Source organism: Aplidium turbinatum, chromosome 3 (genome assembly GCF_918807975.1).
Source record: "Aplidium turbinatum chromosome 3, kaAplTurb1.1, whole genome shotgun sequence".
Taxonomy (NCBI): Eukaryota; Metazoa; Chordata; class Ascidiacea; order Aplousobranchia; family Polyclinidae; genus Aplidium; species Aplidium turbinatum.
Genome location: NC_137474.1, coordinates 21352936 through 21374924, shown reverse-complemented (window position 1 = coordinate 21374924; position 21989 = coordinate 21352936). Strand labels below are relative to the sequence as shown.

Below are 21989 nucleotides of genomic sequence, written 5' to 3'. Positions count from 1 at the left end.
TTGCCACGTTTGAGAAGAGCAGATCTTAAAGGTTAAAAGAAAAAAGAATGCAAGAAAAGAACGACAATCACACCCACAACCAACTCTTCCAAAAGATCTTAAATGTACCAAATGTGACCGAACTTTTAAAGCAAGGATTGGACTCATTAGCCCTTTAAGAACTCACCATTAGCTTTTATTTTATTGCGAAAGCCAGCATCATCGAAGACGAGGGATAGCCATCACCGCTACTCTGGCTAAAGTAGCAAACGCTACCGCTACTTTTGTCTTAACTTAAACTGACACAAGAAACACTTTATGACGTCAAAATTACGAAAACGAATGATATCATTTACACTGCCATTTCAACGTCGTTATAGAAAACACGATCTAGGTCAGTGGTTTTCATCCTTTTGTCTAGGGCTAGGCGGACCCTTTCGGGTGCTCTCGACCTTTGGGGGTCATGAGCCACCTAGGTGTAGGTGACGCAAACCCCAAACCATCTCAGAGATTAGTTTAGGTCCATACGCCACTTTTAGCACATCTGATTTTCTGATTTGAATAAAAAGTTGTTTTCAATCTATCCTATCATGGCAAGTTAGGTACAAACATGAACTTGCTTGGCTATGCAAACATGGATTGGGTTGCTCAGGCTCTGGTAGTACTTTTCACTTTCTATCTTCTTGGAATTCGTTGTGACGTTTTCATCACGTATGCTTAACATTAGTGGTGTCATCATGTCTGATGTCACTCCGTAGTAGCACTGTGTTACAATCAGATCATAAACATACATAACTAAGCAACAACACAACATTCGACATTATAAAAATAAAATAACAAACGTTTTCGGCTGTGCAAGTAGCCCTTATCAAGTATTTAAATTAAAAATAATTTTACATTATTGCATAAGAATTGAATCTAAATAGAATGAGATGATAAATGACACTATAAAGGTCTCACAAATCAAATTAAACTCGTGTAAATAAAATATTGACATGAGAATTCGCATACAGTTATTTCTTGCTTCATCTGGCGCATTTCTGCTTTGTCATTAGTCGTAAAGTTAGTCAGACTTAACACTTAACAGTTTTACCCGCTTCCAGTGTTAAACCACGTGATTGTCAGGGTCACAACTTTTTCGCAGTTCAGGAGTGAAATATGGTTAAATTTTGATTAGGGTATTTTTTTATAAAAATATGATCGTTTTGAAAATATAAAAATATGCTCGGGTAATTTTCCAGACCTTAATCCCATAGAAAAACAATGGAACTTCATGAAAGATAGGTTCCAAGAAGCTCAACTATCAAACGTCGATGAACTTAAAGTACTGAAAAAGTTGTGGATTACCATGGACATTAAACATTTTTAAAAGTTTTTCTATTTGATGGGTCAAAAAATGAAAAATGTCACTCAAGCCAAAAGTGATATAACTAAATCTTAGCTATCAAAACTCGCAGTGCTTTGAAAACCAACTTTTGTCTTAATTGCATTGTGCAAGTATTTTTCTTTTCAAATAAAAACACAGTTTTGGTCAAAATTTCATTTTGTAAACACTTCATTTTCGAACATTGCATTAATTCAAAGTGGGTTGCTGAAATCACTGCATTTACCTAACTACTAATAAACAGAAAAAAGCAATTCTTGGGCAGTGATATGCAATGTTTACAAAGTTGAAAGAATGTACAGTAAAAGATTGTTATCGCCATATTACATGAATTTGTCTGGATAAACAGTACAATTCTTAAAATCTGACTTCCACCTAAACAAATAGGGAAAATAGTTTCTTTTAACTTAGTGCATGAACGGAACAAATGAAACAATACACGATGCGACTTTTCAAGGTATGGGTGGAAATAGAGACTAGTCTAAGCACCTGGCACACCACGCTTCATGGAATTATCATCATTTCTACTCAACTATTGTAAATTCTTGCAATAGCTTTTAAGAGGCCGCCAAAAAATATTGCGAACCCTTTTCGGTTCTTCAAAACAAACAGCTATCACTTTACTTGAGCGTATTCCATGAACTCGTTGAAGCCTCCGAGAAGTTTCCCTTTTCCTCCCCGCTCTACCAGCTCACGCCATACAATCGGGCTCTTGGAGTGGCTCCAGTTATTCTTGGTGCACGTCTCCTGGAGCCAGTCCTCCCATTCGGCGGTGGGAAGAACGATCTTGTGCACCTAAGCACAGTAGGCGCACGTTTATCAGACAAAGTGACACAATAAACTTCAGATAGCAATTCAATGGCTCATCGAATAACTTTTAAAAGGATGCAGCATCTACAAGCAAAGTGTGTACACTGTACAGTATGTCCTGCGCCTTATTAAAGCATAGGGGTTCCTCTGTTGAAAATTGTTTAGGCCACGTTGCATTGTCTTAAAGCAGACAGATCCTTTCCAAGTCGCTTTTATTTTTGCTAAAAAGGCTAACCGATTCACTGATGTGTGTGACAGAGTGAAGGTTGAACAACAAAGGAACCGATCCCAAATACACACATAACAGACAAGCAAACTTATCGTTAGGATGATCTTTACACTGAGGAATGCATTTGTGAAAGCGGGACCAGGTAGTTTTGCATTATTATAAACAGTAAAAGCTTTAATCCTCTGAAACAAACCGGGAGGTCCGATGAGACAAATAGCTTGCATACTACTTTTTGATTTATCAGCATCTGTAGAAAAACCCAAAATGCAACAAACCCACAACTACCAAATAAATGCAATAGATTGAGTTTCGCTTTCAACAGCATGATCGTTGCTTACTTCACAATGTAGACATTAACGACTTGTTTTAGCCTGATGTTGCCAGTTTGCTGTGGTAGTAGCGGCTTGCACTAGCTTTCGGAGCACAGTGGTTTAGTCATATGTTATGACTAGGGCAACCAAAAGTCATAAAAGTCCAAATTTTTCTGCCTTGTTCAAAGCTTATAAAACGTCCATAAACTAAATTTCACGCAGACACGAAAAGAGGTTTCAAAGTTATTAAGTAAAAAAATGTCAAATTTCATGGTTAGGTCAAAATTTTCTTTTAACTTAGTTTTTCTTCTCTCTATTGATATTTCATTAAAGCTACATAGATACTGATTTTTTGTTGCAATTTCTGTTGCTATTCTAACGTAATAATCCGTAATGCGAAAATGTGAAACATTACTTGATCTTGAAGTATAATACTGCAGAACCCTTTCAGTTTGTTTGTCGTATCCCGGCTTACACACCCGGTGGTTGAAGATTTAGATTAAGTGGACGGGAGACAAGGAAGCCAATCTTCGTGTCCACCTTCAGGCATGCCTTCAAGTGTCCTGCCACAGACACAGCCGCATGCTCTTGAGTGGTGCCAAACCGGCGCCCTTTCGATTGCCGTTCCAGTGTTCTCACCACTCGGCTATGCAGCCAGCACCCTCTCAGTAATTTCGAGATATTAAAACACACTTCATATTTATCTTATGCAGTTTTTCGAGTTACTTTCATTACCTGTTCGTTAGCTGTGGTGCCGTTGAGTCTTCTACATTTTTTTTTTATTTCATTAGAAAAAGAAGATATCCTTACCTAACGGTTTGATTTCTAATATGCTTTGTAAATCGCATTTGGGTTGCAACGCATAAAGTTATTGGTCAAAGTTAGGTCAATATTTGTAAATTATAAAGTCAAAATTTCAAGTTTTTATGTCAAAGAATTGGTTGCTCTAGTTATGACGAATGGCGTTGAAGTCAGTGTGTCATTGTTTTAAGCGTTTATGGCTGTAAATTCAAAGTCGGCGAGGCACTGCCGTTGATGATCAAGGACGGAACTTTTATCAGAGTCAAGACGCTACCTCAGGCTTCGACCGGGTGCCGGCGACGTCCACCCTAGTTGAAAAAGTTACCAATTTCTAATCATACAGCGATGTCCGGTGGTATGTGGGTACTCATAATCTGGAAGTCTGTCAGGCCGCCGGTGGTGGGCGTGGGAATGGGGGGCAAAAATTACCGCTTGAAACTTAGTTGGTTGTAAAGTGAATTGTTTCCAGATGATTGTCTTGTATGTGACAAACATTTTCGGTGGTGGGGGGGCTCTGACAGACAAGTTTTATACCCCCAAAATTTGCGCTAGGTCAGCTGAAAAAGTTACCGGATAAAACCAAATGATTATTAATCTGTGGGTGTTAAGCTTCACAAAAATATATGTGACAGACAAATTCGATGGTGGGTGTCCCCTGACAGACGACCTACAGTAGGTGACCCTCCTAACTTGAGCTAGGTCAGCTGAAGTAGTTACCGGATAAAACCATTTGAAAATTAATGTGTGAGTGTTAAGCTTCACAAAAATATATGTGACAGACAAATTTGATGGTGGGTGTCTCCTGACAGACGACCTAAAGTAGGTGTCTCCCTTAATTTGAGCTAGGTTTGCTGAAATAGTTACCGGATAAAACCAATTGAAAATTAATGTGTGAGTATTAAGCTTCACAAAAATGTATGTGACAGACAAATTCGATGGTGGGTGTCCCCTGACAGACGACCTGAAGTAGGCCGAGGTATACAAAACTAAGTAACACAACGTGATTTATTTACTTCATTTGTCCACACAAATAAAAATAGTTTCAATGCAAGCGTTCTGAAGAATGACTCTGGAAATCGACGAATAAGTAGCGCCAGGATTAATTTGAGACAATATGGAATGAATGAGATGTCCATCATCAAATATTTCCGTATCGATTTGTGACAGCGGTGTAGGCCTATGTGATGTAGTATCTCCCTGGTATGTTTCCAATTTGTGTAGTAGCAGTGCTTTGTTTATTATCATCAAGGTACTATCACAGTGAGCAAGTGAAAGTGGAAACTGAGTTATCGGATAGCTTAAAATGTATTTTAAACATGGTGATGATTTTAAATCAAATGATACTTTCTTTCAGCACTTTTGTTACCCATTTGTGATGATAATAGTCTGCTTTTTTTGATATTTTCAGCTGCAAAATTCTCTATACGTGTTCGCTTCACCCTTTTTTGAAAACGTACTGGGCTTTCTTTCCACTCAACTCAAACTTTTCTTAACCGTGTTTTCGTCTGCTCAGTGTTGTTAATATGTATTTTGAAATCTCAGCTGATGCCGCTGTACCAGTGGCAATATTTAACAGGCCACAAGCGCTCATGGATTCATCAGAGAATGAATTGCAAGCTTCATCAACTCTTGTACTGATTAGTGACATTTACTGGTTATCCTTAACAATTATGTGATTGCGTAACTGTTTCGCGGCATCTTCGGCTTGTTCTAAGCCTGCAAGATATCTTAACTCTGTTACAGAAGCAGCTCTCTGTGTAACCGTGACACACCATCCTTTTTTGGCACTTTTTGAGTTCCGAAAAGCAATTATTCCTTTTACCTGCGACGCAGCGTCCCTATTCACAGTTTGCTCTAAAGCAGGGGTGATGAACCTTTTTGCGGTCCCGGCAACTTCGTCAAATACACAAGAGTTTTCGGGCCAAACAACTTTTTAATCGTAACCTACTATGAAATCTTTCAGAAGCAACTCAAGATAATATTCATGAAAAGTAACAAACGACAGATGAAAGTAATAAAACCTACACATGAAGATTTGACCTCAAATCAAAGTGTTGAAAAAGGGTCTCAATTTTGCAATTTCGCCCAAGTCAATTCCAAAATTGGACATTGTAGCGACAACAGAAAAAAGGATACAAAAGAGTGAATGACGCAGCTGGTGTTGCAATGGCCAGATCAAAGATTACTCAAACCTACACAGTTGAAATTATCTTACGCAGAATCGAAACATACAACGGTAAAAAATAAAAACAAATCAACTTGAGCAAAAAGGATACAGCAAAAGTTAATGAAAACAGTTTAATTTTCGAAGCGTTTGCTTTCATATGAGTATGATTTCTTTTTTTTGGCTCTATCCTTTTTGCTCAAGTTGACTAAATGTTTCGACCATTATGCTGCGAAACAACAAATCAGTTAATAAAATTTATTTTTCAAACAACAAACATGAAGGTTCCTATTGCTCCGAAAAATGCAACATCCATGTAGAAATTTCCAAGCATAATGAGGTAAAAAAAAGGACGGGCTTCAATGGCTTGAATGGAGTAGGCTTTTTGTGCAACAGCTAAGTCATACGTCACCACAGCATATTGTTGATGAGTTTCAGCTGCAACCTTCATCGTTCTAACCAGTGTTTCTTTAACAACGTCATTGTTGGTTGGTGATCTTGTTATTCGGTCCATGTAACATATTCGCTGTAGCGATAGACAACCCACTCTATATTTGCTCATGAAACCAGCATAGAGTGGAGTTGTAAACTTTCTACTTTTGCTGAACAAAATACATATCTAGCGGCTACATTTTGCATGGCAAGATGGACTCATTATCCATTATATCCTGAACAAGATCAGATGCTTCTACGGAACACGACTCATCTGAGTGAAGATAAACTTGAGACTTTGCCTTACTGAGAGGGGTCCGGAATGGTGAAATTTCTCTTTCTGTTTCAGTGTAGCTTCTTCTGTTCCTCCCAGTTTTGGTGGTGATCATTTCCTTCTCAGGGCCTCCATGAGTTTGATCAGTATTCTGGTATGTATGACCAACCGTAACATGAAGTGTGCCTTTGCCATCAAGGGTTTTGATATTGGCATCATGGTTATCCCATACACAGGCTTTTGCAAGGCTAGGACTGTTTATAATAGCGTTGGGAGTAGGCTACTTTCTTCCAGTGATAAAGCGGAGTATGCAAATTCCGTCTCTAATCTTTTCACATCACTGCAGCTAATGGTGTAACTTGGCACCTGTCATTGATTCTAAACCTAAACCAAGTATTGTGTGCTTCCACGGCTTCACATGACCTCGACTGACGTTATGCACAGCATCTGACGACATTGATTCTACTTTTCTTTCCATTGTGTCTGTGTGACAATCACTGAATTTGGATTTCAACTCGCATGATAGTGTGGGATAAAAGAGTTGCAATGATTCAGGAACTTGTGGGGCCATATCCTTCAAGCTCTCTATGTTTGTTGGATTCAGGGTTTTGCTTTTGGGTAGCTTCAACATTTCACCTCGTAAGAGAAATGCCACTCCTCCAATCTGATCATCTTGCTTGGCCCTATAATCATTAATCACCAATCAGAGAAAAGTGAGCTGTAAATAAAATTGCCTCTTCTATGATCAAGAATACTTATTGTTAGCGCTTTACCAAACTTCTAATAAATTTTCCCCCCAAAGTTCTGTGTGGTGTACGACGATAGCTCATCATCACTTCCTCCTTTTGTCAAATACTCATCTTTGTAAAGATCAAATAATGTTGAAAATAGCACTGGTCTTTGCTTTTGCATGACCTCTTCCTCCATAAATTCGCATATTGTTAGGAAAGCAAGGTTATGCGTTTGGCGAGATGAAATATTCATGTTTGTGGTGATTTAGGAATTGATTTTAGTCTCTCTATCAAAATGAACCCGACAAGACATGTGATACTCTGCTTCTTTGGCAATTAAGTCCACACCACTACAAATTAGTGATTTAATCCTTTAGTTTTTAGAAAACATTGCTCTTGACTTAAAGCGATTCGCATCCATCCATTGTTGACACCTTAACGGTATTTTCTTCTTTGTTATTGTATTTCTTTCTTTTACGACCGCAAAATATACAGTATCCTTTCAATAAACTTATTTTGTCCGACTTAGGGAACGAGCTGCTGCATCTTGTTTCAACTTTAGCGACTTTAGCAGAAGATGAAGCAATTAGCTTAGGTTGAAATGTTCTTTTAACTGCTGTAAACTTTTTGTGACATGACGGATATAGACATCTATGGGTAACGCAGAAGAACTTGTCTGAATGATTTTACGTGTGATGACAGAAAAGCAATCGGATGATAATTGTAATCGTATGCTTGCAATGTTTTTCCATGAAGTCCAGATTGTTTCATTTACATGACAACTTTAGATTTTGCATCGTCGGAAGTCATGCTACAGCAAATAAAGCATAGTTGATGTTCTCCAGGTCTTTCATAGTTGACCTGAAAAAAAAATGTGTGAGCCTAAAAAGTTTGACGTATGTCAACGTAAAGTTAAATTAGCAACATGTTGGTCCATAATAACATAATAATCTTTGGTTTTGCGTTGCCCATCGTGATATAATTGTATACGAGTTAATCTAAAAATTCAGCGCTTCCACGTCGCGTAAGAAATATCATCCTTTATCGCGATAGTTACTGTACCTTAGCCACATCTCCATCGGTTGGCGGAGTTACGATGATTGTAGGCAACTGATCAATGACACCCTCCACCATTTGGTAGTTGTTTGTCTATAAAATATCATTCCGAAATTCGGACACCTTTTTGAAATCTGTCCAGTTAAGTTACTGCTGCTTTTCACACATGCTTGTTACAAAAAACCTTGCCTATCTTTTGAGTAGGCTAACTCCAAGAAATCACTAGGATAAATAAAATCTTGGTGTGATAGACGAAATATAACTGGCTTGAAAATAATAAAGTAGCCACCTGATAACTCTTGTAAAGTTATGAGTACGCATTGCATTACCAGTTTGTAAACCAAAACTATAAAAGTAGTTGCAATACTTGTATAGGCTAATAACGTTAACGTACACTAACACAGAGAGTAAATCAATCGTTTTTTACACTGATTAAACATCTGTAGACGTTGAATTGATGTAAAAAACGGTTGATTTGGTGTCAATGTTTTTTCGAAATGATGCTTAGACGTTAAATCAACATAGAAAACGGTTGATTCACTGGCTAAAATTGTAGTGAGCCAAGCAGATGCAAAAACTCTTGATATAGTTCCTTGCTTTAAAACTATTTTTATTTGTGCGGACAAATGAAATAAATAAATCACGTTGTGTTACTTAGTTTTGTATACCGTACTTCAAAAGCACAGCTAACAAATAGCTCATATCAATTGATTTAGTGCAAACCTGGGGGTTACCTCGGTCTACTTCAGGTCGTCTGTCAGGAGACATCCACCATCGAATTTGTCTGTCACATACATTTTTGTGAAGCTTAACACTCACACATTAATTTTCAAATGGTTTTATCCGGTAACAATTTTCAGCAAACCTAGCTCAATTTAAGGGGGTCACCTACTTTAGGTCGTCTGTCAGGGGACATCCACCATCGAATTTGTCTGTCTGTTACGGCCAATCTCTATACAAATCAAACGTCATATAAAACCGTTCAGGTCTACTGAATCTTACGTCATGGAATTTTTCCTAAAAATGAGCCAAAATTGCACCATCGTTCGTAAGACTTGTGTCAAACCTGTTTAAACATGAAATATTGCATCATCACCTTTGAACACCTGTTTGAATTGCGTGACAATGTCTTTCACTATTACGTCACAGTACTGCGTACGTGAGTTTGAGATATTGATATCTATTCTGGTCATTCATTTTAAAATTGTTGCTTGAAGAGGTTGGTCGCATGTTTAACTGTTTTGCTTAGTGCTTGTCAGCTGGACGAAAATTTCCGTCTTTTATTCAAGTAATCTGTTCTGTAGTGACAATTTTTAGTGGTGTACGGCGTTGCAACCCATTTTCGACAGCCAGGTGGCTAATTTACAGAAATACAATTTTGAATAGACGTTTCAAAGGAGTGTTTCTTTTTCGGTCATTACATACAGACGAACGGATTTTGGAATCTTATGTTACAATTTTCCCACGAAGAGATTATGGTTCACCGCTGTGACCACTGTCACATACATTTTTGTGAAGCTTAACACTCATACATTAATTTGCAATTGGTTTTATCCGGTAACTACTTCAGCTGACCTAGGTCAAGTTAGGAGGGTCACCTACTTTAGGTCGTCTGTCAGGGGACACCCACCATCCAATTTGTCTGTCACATATATTTTTGTGAAGCTTAACACCCACAGATTAATAATAAATCAGTAGGTTTTATCCGGTAACTTTTTCAGCTGACCTAGCGCACATTTTGGGGGTATAAAACTTGTCTGTCAGAGCCCCCCACCACCGAAAATGTTTGTCACATACAAGACAATCATCTAGAAACAATTTACTATACAACCAACTAAGTTTCAAGCGGTAACTTTTTCAGCTGACCTAGCGCATTTTTTGGGGCATAAAAAATGCCCCCCATTCCCACACCCACCACCGGCGGCTCGGCAGACTTCCAGATTATGAGTACCCACATACCACCGGACAACGCTGTATGAATAGAAATCGGTAACTTTTTCACCTAGGGTGGACGTTGCGGGCTCCCGGTCTAGCTGCAGCGGAGTGGGCGAACCGCATTACAGTTATTGCCGGAACAGCTCAGCAGACAGCAGCCTCAAGCCAAACAAAAGAACGGCATAAAACAACACTGACTTCAACACCATTTGTAATAGCACATAACCATTTTTCTGAAATTGTCGTTCTGCTGAACGGACGTGTTTTTTTCTCTCTCTTCTCTCTGCTCTCTGGCTTCGGGCGTAATGCCAAGTGAAAAATCAAGAAAGTCTGGTACTTCTGTAAGAGAGGGCAATTCGGACAGCTCTAATCAAGACAGTTTGGATAAAATGGTTGAAAAATGCATGCCTAGAATTGAAGAATTGATAAACAAAGCAATGGAAAGACTGGTAAAAAAGCACGAAGAAGAGATTTTACCACTTAAAACTGAAATTGAGCAGCTAAAAGACAGCCAAAACTTTATATGCAACAAATATGAAGAGATGAAGAAACAATACGAGACCGTGGTTAAATCAAACAAGGTACAGGAAACAGAAATTGAAAAACTAAATACTAGTGCAAAGAAATTAAAAACCAAAACAAACGAAGAATGTATCAAATTAGATAATCTAGAACAATATGAAAGACGACAAAATCTTGAGTTTGTCGGAATACCAGTGAAGAAAAATGAAGACATTTGCAATATCGTTGTTCAACTGGCCAGCAAGCTCGATGTTGAAGTAAAAGAAGATGAAATTATAGCAGCACATCGACTACAACAGAAGAATGATGCGAAACCACCTGCGGTCATTGTGCGCTTCAGCAATCGCAACGTGCGCAACCGCATCTATAAAAATCGCAAAGCTGCTCGAGACCAAGTATTCCCAATAGAAGGAATGAGAGAACTGTACATCAACGAAAATTTAACACAGCAACGAAAGAGGCTTTTCTGGCTCTGCAAACAAAAAGCAAAGAATACCGATATGTTTGGACTACAAATGGACGGATATATGTGAGAAAGAGTGATGGTTTCGATTCAATTATAATTAACAAAGAAGACGATCTGAAAAAGCTGTGATGGTGGGTGTATTTGTTATTCCTCTTGTCTTTGCTTTACTTATTACTTTTACCTGTTTTTAACTGTTTTGAAAATACCACAACGGTATGCTTATGGAATTAATAGATAAAGACTTTAGTAGTAACTATCGAAATGTATGTGAAAAACACACAACCACCAGTGTCATAAAAAAATTACTTACTAACACGACATCAGATCTAACTGTTTGTCATGTTAACATAGTGAGTCTAAATAAAAACATAGAAAAACTGGATCAACTCCTTTCTGACATTTTAAAACCAATAGATATACTCTGTTTGACTGAAACACGACTAACCACTAGCACTGAAAGTCTCGTTCGGCTTCCTGGGTACGAATTAATTAACGTGAATTCCAGCACAAAAGCAGGAGGAGCTGGTATCTACTTATCAAATAAATTAACTTTCAATAACTTAGACACTCTCCGCCTTAATTTAAAAAACTGCGAAGACGTCTGGGCTGAAATCTCGTTGCCTAACAATGAGTTCCTTATCGTCGGATCGATTTACCGCCATCCTTCTAGCGACATAGGCTCCTTTCAGGAAAGCTTTATTAATTTGATTAAATCATTCAAACCTAAACAGAAGTATCTGATCCTAGGTGATTTCAACATCGACTTTGGAAAGTATAAAGAAAACAATAAATTAAAATTTTACTTTGATGAAGTTACCGCTGCGGGTGCGTTGCAACTAATAAACATACCAACTAGAATAACTACAACTACTAGCACAATTATTGATCACATTTACACCAACTGTTTACACGCCCATAAAATGAAACCCTTTGTAATTTCAAGTGACGTATCGGATCACTTGCCCATTATGGTCAAAACAAACTTTACGGCATCACATAAAGAGCAGTCGAGACCATTGATTAGAAAAATCACCGCACAAAGGCTTGAAAAATATCTAGCTGATCTTGACTCTAACCTTCAAACTTCAACCGCAATAAGCAGTAATAGTATTGAATGGCTTATTGCTAAAATGATCTTCTTAACAAACTTACATTTTCTTAAAGTTAAACAAACACTGTTGTGTTCTTAGCTCATTCAATCAGAGTCATACTGGAATTCTGTTTTGTTATAAAATTGCACAACCAAGATATAGTGTGAAACCTGCAAAGTAAGCCCAAAACGAGAAGTGCCAATTAACAAAAGCAGGCGGATGAATATTAAGCAAAAGAGAAGACCTGAGGGAAACGAAAACAAAGTACATCGTTTCAATGCAAATAAACTAAAATACATAACAAACACGTAAACAACATTCCTCATCAGGTAAACCTTGGATTTCTAATCGTATCTTGAAGCTTATCAAAAAACAAAATAAACTTTTTCGAAAATTTCCCAAAAATAAGGATCCCACAATACACAATGAATATAAGCAATTTCGTAACAAACTAACTCGCATAAAAACCAAAGCGAAAAAGGCTTATTACAAAGAAATATTCAAACTAGGTAGAAGTTCCTCAGATACTTGGAAGACTATCAATAAGATAATACGTAAACAAAACAAAACTAATGAATTACCATCCAAAATCTCACTTAACAATCACACAACTACAGAAAAACCAGAAGAAATCTGCGAGGAAATGAATAATTATTTTGTGAATATTGGTCATAAACTAGCCAAAGGTAAACAAATAAGCACAAATTACAGAAATACTCTAAAAAATGGACGGTCTAGCCCTGTTACTTCCGTCAGCCTGCAACCAACAGATAATAACGAAGTAATAAATATAATTGATGACCTCAAGCATAACAAGTCCCCAGGATACGACGACATTCCCTTGACGACTATAAAGAGCTCCAAGTTCTTAATCGCTCCTTATCTTACCCGAGTCTTTCATAACTGTATGATTAGTGGACACTATCCTGAAGCTTTGAAAATAGCCAAAGTCATACCTATCTATAAATCAGGCTCCAAGCAGGAACCTCAGAATTACAGACCGATATCGATTTTATCGCCTTTCAACAAAATATTTGAGACAATCATTCACAAACGCTTGGCTAATTTCTGGGACAAATATAAACTCTTCTCCCCTTTGCAATTTGGATTTCGCAAAAACTACTCAACCAATTTAGCAATTACTCACTTCCATGAAGATATCATAAATGAACTAAACAACAATCACATTGTGTGCTCAGTATTTATAGATCTCAAAAAAGCATTTGATACAGTTAATCACGAAATCTTAATCGACAAGTTGAATCATTATGGCGTAAGGGGAAACGTTAAAAACCTTATTCATTCCTATCTAACCAATAGGCAGCAATATGTACATGGCGGGGAAATCAACTCTTCTCGCTCAAATATTACTATTGGAGTTCCTCAGGGCAGTGTACTTGGCCCCTTTTTGTTTTCAGTTTACATAAACGATCTTCCCGATGCAACTAATTTGAAACCTCTACTCTATGCTGATGACACAGTTCTCTATTTGGCTCAAAAAACTACCAGCAACCTCCAGCCGATAATGAATAAAGAATTATGTAAACTCTACACTTGGCTTGATAACAATCAGTTGACACTCAACTTGAGTAAAACTAACTACATACTCTTTAACAATAAAAAGACTACACTCTCCAATATGCAAATAAAATTAAGTGATACAATAATTAAAGAAGTTGACCACACGCGCTACTTAGGAATCACAATAGATAACAAACTCAACTGGAATAAACACATTGATAGCCTCTCGAAAAAACTATCCTCTTCTTCAGGCGTACTGAGCAAACTTAGAAAATTCACTACTAGAAAAGTTCTAATCAATATTTATTATAGCATTGTACACTCGCACCTACAATATGGAATTATCAACTGGGGATGCGCAGTTGCGCACCCACAAAATACTTGAATAGAATTCAGGTTAGACAAAATAAGATAATTAAAATCGTTACAGGAGCATTTGAAATGAAAACTAAATTACTGCCACTCTATCAAGAAAATAAAATACTAACTGTTAATTCTACTTATAAACTAGAAATAAGCAAATTTATGTACAAATTTTATAATAATAAACTACCGGAAAACTTCAAAACTTTCTTTACACATGTATCATCTATTCATTCGTATAACACCCGACGTTCAAGTTCCAATTCACTTTATACTAAACTGGCAAATACCCAATTATTTCAAAAAAGTTTAAAATGCATGGGAATCAAGGTATGGGACTGTTTACCTCAAAATATGAAAAAAAAACATGAACAAAGGCTTCAAATATTTCTGTAAAATTTGCAAAAAACACTTCTTCAATAATCAAAAGCTATAAAAACGACATCCACTACCCGACTATGTTAATTGTTATTATTGTTTGTAGTATCTGTATTTGTTTTTTTCTGTTCTTCCTTCCTTCTTCTTTTTTGTGTCAATTTGCAACAATATTAACAACGCAATACTTTCTTTTGTATAACTATTTGAATGAGAGAGTGCAGACTCGACGACCTCCTACGCATTCAGGGCTACAGTCTTTCGCACTCTCTCATTGGATGCACAGTCACACTGTCAGTTTTTGTTTTATGTATGTTTCTGCGTTTCGCATCCAAACAAAAATAAAATGACCATCCATCCATCCAGGAAACTGTGCTCCGAAAGCTAGTGCAAACTGTTACTACCACAGCGAACTCACAGCATTAGGCTAAAACAGGTCGTTAATATTTGCATTGTGACGTACCGTACTAAATAAATGTATGATGTAAAGCATTTGTGATTAGTGTTGCGTTTAACCTCATTCAACGAGTCATACTATGATTCTGTTTTATTAAAAAAAGCGTACTTAACCAAGATATACTGTGAAACACCTAACAGTAGAGAAGCGCTTTGTGAACAAAGAATGTAGGTGAACAAAGAATGTAGATGAACACAACGCAAAAGAGAAGACCTGAGGGGAACAAAAGCAAGGTACATAAATTCAACGGAAACAAATCAAAATGCACAACACCTCGCCAATAAACTTATGGCCACTAGGGTGTTGCAGGCGCCCCATGAAATTTAAATCTTGGTTTCACCATGCTTACTTTTTTTGTGGTACTGTGTTTAGCTCAGTAGATCACAAATATGAAGTTTCATAAATTTTCATCGACGTTTACCTCCACCGCCGAGGCCATTTTGAGGCCCACTTTTTGAAATTTTTCATGTATTTTGCCACTAGAGGGCAGTGTATAAGTTTTGCAATATTGGGGTATATTTAAAAGATGCCCTATGATGTTCTGAATTGTTTAAAAAAAAAAATTGGAGAAATGGGATAAGTATATCCTAAAATATTCAAGTTTTGTCACTCATTTTTTGCACAATACTGCCCCTAGTGGTGAATAGAAAAATTAAAATATCTTGAAAACTACTCATCATATTGTTATGGAACTTGCATGCACCCCCCCATTTTCATGGGTAAGGAATTTGATTTCAGCAATATTTTTGCAAAATATTACCACTAGAGGGCGGTAGTTCTAATTTTGAACTATTTTCCTGTGAAAAGGCGATATTGTTGCATTTCTTGAGCTGTGCTTCGGAAGAATACAATTTCATGGCTTATGCACAACAAAATTTATTCAATTGTAAAGAAACTGCATGCATGCATGATTGCATGTACTATATCAATAAATCCAAACAGGCAGTGTGAGTCTTAGTTAACACAATTTCCGCAAAGGCAGTTTTGTGTTGATAAACAACGTTTTCTAAGATTTGGTATCTTTCTTCAATCCTCCTCCACCGCTTGAATATAGTTTTGCGGATTTTTTTCTTGTTTTGCTACATGAAGAAAGTCGGATACCAGTTTTACCCTTCTCTCTGCTGAATCATTACAGACTCTGAGTGCACTTATGATACCATTAGCAGAAGCATTGCCATCATCTATTTCCCACTCTTTCGGGTGTTTGACATGAAAAGTTGTTGAAATGTGCAAAAGTTCAAAAAACATTTTGCTGCTGGCATTTGCATAGAAGCACAATGACAATGAGTTATCATTAACAATGTCTGGCAGCTCTGGCTTACCGTATCCATTACCAAACCTGTTTGTAACCTGGCCATGGAAACTTGCATTTAAATGCAGCAGAGTTCTAGCCAAAGCTTCCTTTCATCAATAGTGACTTGTTCGAATGTTCATCCCATAGAGCTAATGGGATCAGCTCCCCAGTTACATACCATGTGTGCCTACCTAAAGCTTTTAAAGCAGCAATACTGATAATTTTGTCTACTGCATCATAGCTTTTGATATTACTTACCAGTTGCAAATCTTCTCGGGGTGCTGATGCAGCAATTGGACAGTTGAACCACCATCCATTAAATTAATACAAAAGTACAAAGGTCAACAAATCACTCTAATTTTTGTATTTGTGACTTGAAAATGATTCCTTGCGGTAGAAAGTCTTACAGCATAACTATCTTATAGCAATAGAGCTGCTTTCCCATCCACCTTGCTCGATGGACTGTACCACATTTCATGAAGTTGTACTGTCCACTGTTGATTCCAATCTACATCGTCATCAGGTCTAAAAGTTCTTTGTAATCACCCCTCTGATAATTTTGCATATCTCTCTCAAACTTTATGTGCTTACACTTTTCTGCTTTGAGTTGTTACAAATTCTCCCAACTCTTTTGAGGATTTTTGGTGTGCAGTACAGCTGCAGCATGTAGGGTTGCATTGAATCCTTTGTTCCGGAATCTTTCGAATAGTTCAATGCCTGGAGATCTTGACGTTTCGACTTACAGGGCTTCCCACACATGAGAAAGTATAACTTCTCCAATATGTTTTTTGCATGCTAGGCAGAGAAGTGGTTTGTCTAGCTTTATTTGAAAAAAAATGCATGCAGCAGAGAGATGGCTTGAAAAAAGTTTTTGGGTGTTGTTGTTTTAAATTTTTCTTTTTTTAAGGCCATTTCTCTGCTGCATGCATTTCTCTCTGCTGTCCATCGAGCAAGGTGGATGGGAAAGCAGCTCTATTGCTATGAGATAGTAATGCTGCAAGACTTTCTACCGCAAGGAATGATTTCCAAGTCACAAATACAAAACATAGAGTGATTTGTTGACCTTTGCAGTTTTGTATTTAATGGATGGTGGTTCAACTGTCCAATTGCTGCATCAGCACCCCGAGAAGATTTGCAACTGGTAAGTGACATCAAAAGCTATGATGCAATAGACAAAATTATCAGTCTTGCTGCTTTAAAAGCTTTAGGTAGGCACACATGGTATGTAACTGGGGAGCTGATCCCATTAGTTCTATGGGACAAACAAGTCATTATTGATGAAAAGGAAGCTTTAGCTGGAACTCTGCTGCGTTTAAATGCAAGTTTCCATGGCCAGGTTACAAACAGGTTTGGTAATGGATACGGTAAGCCCAGAGCTGCCAGACATTGTTAATGATAACTCACTGTCATTGTGCTCCTATGCAAATGCCAACAGCAAAAGGGAGCAAGTCTTTTAGGCGCTGACAGTTAGGCGCTGGTCTAATAGGCGCGCACACTGTGGCGTCTGGATATTTAGGTGCGGAGCAATGTGGCGCCCGGTCATTTAAGTGCTATTCCTAGTAAAGTCTGTAGATTGCATCAGCTTGCCAGAAAATTATATCATGGCTGCCGTGAGTGAAGCTGCTTAAACCGGCAATGCTTTTCACACAAAATGTTATATTGAACAGAAAAATATATTGTTGTTTTATTGATTTAATATTGTTTTATTTGTTGGTAGTCCAAGTTTGCGTTGGTGAAAGCTTTATCAATAAATTATTCAAGTTTCTGAACATTATTGAGTTCATTTTTAGTAAACTCTTTCGCGACCACGGACGTATACACACGCCTTGGGATTTTTGCCATGATGACCAAGGAAGTATCCCTACGTCCAAGGTTAAAAGGCTTATTTTAAGCAAAAAAATGTAAATGATGGCAGATCCATAGTCTTTGCCTGTCCTTTTTTGGCTATTTAAAAAAAAATATTTTGGCGGTGCAGTTATCAGATGAGGACTTCTTAAAGATGGGGACGCAGTGGATTTTTTTTCTTTCACTCTTTGGAATTGGCAGTCAAAACTGACAAGGCAAACCCTTACTATGGAATTTCTCGATGAAAAAGACTGTAGGCTAAATTACGTAAACTTTTTGCTTAAAATTATAATATACATAACGTTTTGTGTGAAAAAGCATTGCCGATTTAAGCAGCTTCACTCACTGAAGCCATGACCAACAACGCACACGTATTAACAAAAGAACGTATTTTTCTGTTCAATATAACATTTTCTGTGAAAAAGCATTGCCGGTTTCGGAAAAAGCATTCAAAAAAATAACATTTTGTGTGAAAAAGCATTGCCATTTTAAGCAACTTCACTCACTGAAGCCATGACCAACAACGCACACGCATTAACAAAACAATATATTTTCCTGTTCAATATAATATTTTGTTTGAAAAGCATTGCCCTACGCCCCTCCCTGCCAAGCTGATACAATCTACAGACTTCACTAGGAATAGCACTTAAATGACCGGGCGCCACAGTGCTCCGCACCTAGATATCCAGACGCCACAGTGTGCGCGCCTATTAGACCAGCGCCTAACTGTCAGCGCCTAAAAGACGTGGACCCCAGCAAAATGTTATTTGAACTTTTGCACATTTCAACAACTTTTCTTGTCAAACACCCAAATAAGTGGGAAATAGATGATGGCAATGCTTCTGCTAATGGTATCATAAGTGCACTCAAAGTCTGTAATGATTCAGCAGAGAGAAGGGTAAAAGTGGTATCCGACTTTCTTCATCTAGCAAAACAAGAAAAAAATCTGCAAAACTATATTCAAGCGGTGGAGGAGAATCGAAGAAAGATACCAAATCTTAGAAAACGTCATTTATCAACACAATGAAGATGCACAACTGCCTTTGCGGAAATTGTGTTAACGAAGACTCACATTGCCTGTTTGGATTTATTGATATAGTACATGCATGCATGCAGTTTCTTTACAATTGAAAAAATTTTGTTGTGCATAAGCCATGAAATTGTATTCTTCAGAAGCACAGCTCAAGAAATGCAACAATATCGCCTTTTCACAGGAAAATAGTTCAAAATTAGAACTACCGCCCTCTAGTGGTAATATTTTGCAAAAATATTGCTGAAATCAAATTCCTTACCCATGAAAATGGGGGGGTGCATGCAAGTTCCATAACAATATGATGAGTAGTTTTCAAGATATTTTAATTTTTCTATTTACCACTAGGGGCAGTATTGTGCAAAAAATGAGTGACAAAACTTGAATATTTTAGGATATACTTATCCCATTTCTCCAATTTTTTTTTTAAAGAATTCAGAACATTATCGAGCATCTTTTAAATGTACCCCCAATATTGCAAAACTTATACACTGCCCTCTAGTGGCAAAATACATGAAAAATTTCAAAAAGTGGGCCTCAAAATGGCCTCGGCGGTGGAGGTAAACGTCGATGAAAATTTATGAAACTTCATATTTGTGATCTACTGAGCTAAACACAGTACCACAAAAAAGGTAAGCAAAATCCGAGAGGGTCGGGGCGCCTGCAACACCCTAATGGCCACCCATAACGAAGGAGTGATTGGCGTCTTCTCTGTGAACGCCTCAATAGACGTCCTTGATGAGAGGCCAATGACGGTGATAGATCCTCGGCTGCGATCGGCGTCGATATATCCTCAGCTGAAATCGGCATCGATGAAAGAGGAACCTTATCCTAGATCTGTCTTCTGGCAAGACGCGGCGCGAACGTAGGTTGTTGGTATAGTGCCTCCATCGGAATGGCCCGTTTCGGCGAGTCCGATTCGACTAGTCCGATTCGGCGAGTTCCCTATTCGGCGAGAGCCTTTTTCGGCGGGTGCCCTATTTGGCGAGTTTTTGAAATTTTTAAAAGGAAATTATCGGGTACCGTAGCCTAATTATAATTGGCGTTTTTACATCGTTTTAACATCGCTAAACGTTGAAATCGTGCTACATCGTTTTAACATCGCTAAACGTTGAAATCGTGCAGAAAGGAATAAAAATAAAATGTTTGAACTATTAAATTAAAATTCGTCATGTCAGTTCAGTTATTTTTATTTTTGACCATCATATCAAAAACAATACACGTCAACATAGCAAAGGTAGAAGCGACAAAACGCGAACGTTAAAACGTGCTTGAATTCGTCATGTCAGTTCAGTTATTTTTATTTTTGACCATCATATCAAAAACAATACATGTCAACATAGCAAAGGTAGAAGCGACAAAACGCGAACGTTTAAACGTGCTTGAATTCGTCATGTCAGTTCAGTTGTTTTTATTTCTGATCATGATATTAAAAACAATACACGTCAACATAGCAAAGGTGTAGAAAAAGGTAGAAGCGACAAAACGCGAACGTAAAACGTGCTTGTGACCGAAGTAAGTTATTGAGTTGAAAGAAATTTGGCAAGGTTGCATCACCTTCAGAAAAATTTAAGATATGAAGGAAAAATAAAACAAAAAAAATGTTACAAAAAAAATAATGTTTATGTCTATAAGTTAGTACTTTTGAATAGTTAAAATCATAGGCGCCTAACTATTTTATTGGCCGTGGGGGCGAAAGCGTGTTTCATCAGCAGCAACGTAAATTCAGCGAAATGTCACGCAGATGGATGACGTAATTATGTCGTCACACTAGGATTGCTTTTATTGCCACACTCGGAGTTATCGCTACGTTCGACCTGCCGTTAATTATTATAAACAAAGCTCGACCAAAACACATGCTATGCGTCTGCGTTGGCTAGCGGTTGATGGACTGCGACTCTTTAAGCCAGGGGTGGGGAACCTATTTAGTATTGCGGGCCACATAAAATGAGAAATAACACAGGTGGGCCACTAGAAATTTCGAAATTTTATTTACAGATAAAAAAATGCAGCGAAGTAGACAATGATTTATATCACTTTCACAGCTAGTGGGATGGCTGAAAGTTTTTATTTTTGGTGAGTCGTGTGATGTCTGCTAACACGGAAGATGTTGCAACTCTTAACTGCATCTCCACGTTTTTATCAGTCAGTCTGGAGTGAAGCCGACTTTTTGTTAGATTCAATTTAGAAAAAAACTGCTCGCAACGGTAGGTGCTTCCAAACAGAGACACATATTTCAAAGCATGTTTCCGCATGTCTGATGACTATGATGGATTAACTAGTCATAGAAGGCCATTCCCAACATACTGAGAATGCAGAGACTACTCTTTTTTGAGCTGTTGTTTCAATATATTTTGGGTAAAGAAATTTTGACGCGGGCCACACGGAACAGTCACGCGGGCCGCATTCGGCCCGCGGGCCGCAGGTTCCCCTCCCCTGCTTTAAGCTAAGCACAACATAAAGTTTAGCAACGAACTAGATTTATTAGCATGAAACAAGAGACGAAAAGGTTTACTAAAAGGTATACTGTAAATGGAATGAAAATACTAACTTGATCATATGCTTGAAAATATACCTGTTGAAAGCAAAATCATTCATGTTTGCATCAATTCAACAGCACGTCACCTTTAATAAATTTAAAAGTTGCTGACATCCGTAAACAGCCCTTGAAAAATAGTTACAGAGAGACGTTTGATTAAGTTTTCGACTTGACATTGCTCCCTTTTCACTACAATATCGCGACTTATGGCTGACCAGCTTTCAAGTTCCAATTCGCTGTAAAGATGAAAACAAAAGATGCGCATATTCCCCTCCTTTAATCAGGTTTCCATGGCAACGGACGTGTGTGCGCCATGCAGTTTGCGCGAGGCCGTTGTTGTGTTGATTATGCCGCTTGTGCGACTGTGCGCAATGCGGTTT

At 37.8% G+C, this 21989-nt stretch overlaps 1 protein-coding gene across 1 annotated transcript in view; it reads right to left on the bottom strand.

The window, feature by feature from the left end:
* The window catches only part of LOC145766325 (putative malate dehydrogenase 1B), a 94249-nt gene that overhangs the window by 51056 nt on the left and 21204 nt on the right, over positions 1–21989 (bottom strand). Inside the window, exons 3-4 of the mRNA XM_082578012.1 lie at positions 1988–2158; positions 600–742 (exon numbers count right to left, since the gene is read on the bottom strand). Coding sequence (XP_082434138.1) covers positions 600–742; positions 1988–2158 — 314 coding nt within the window. The remainder of the gene's footprint in view (positions 1–599; positions 743–1987; positions 2159–21989) is intronic.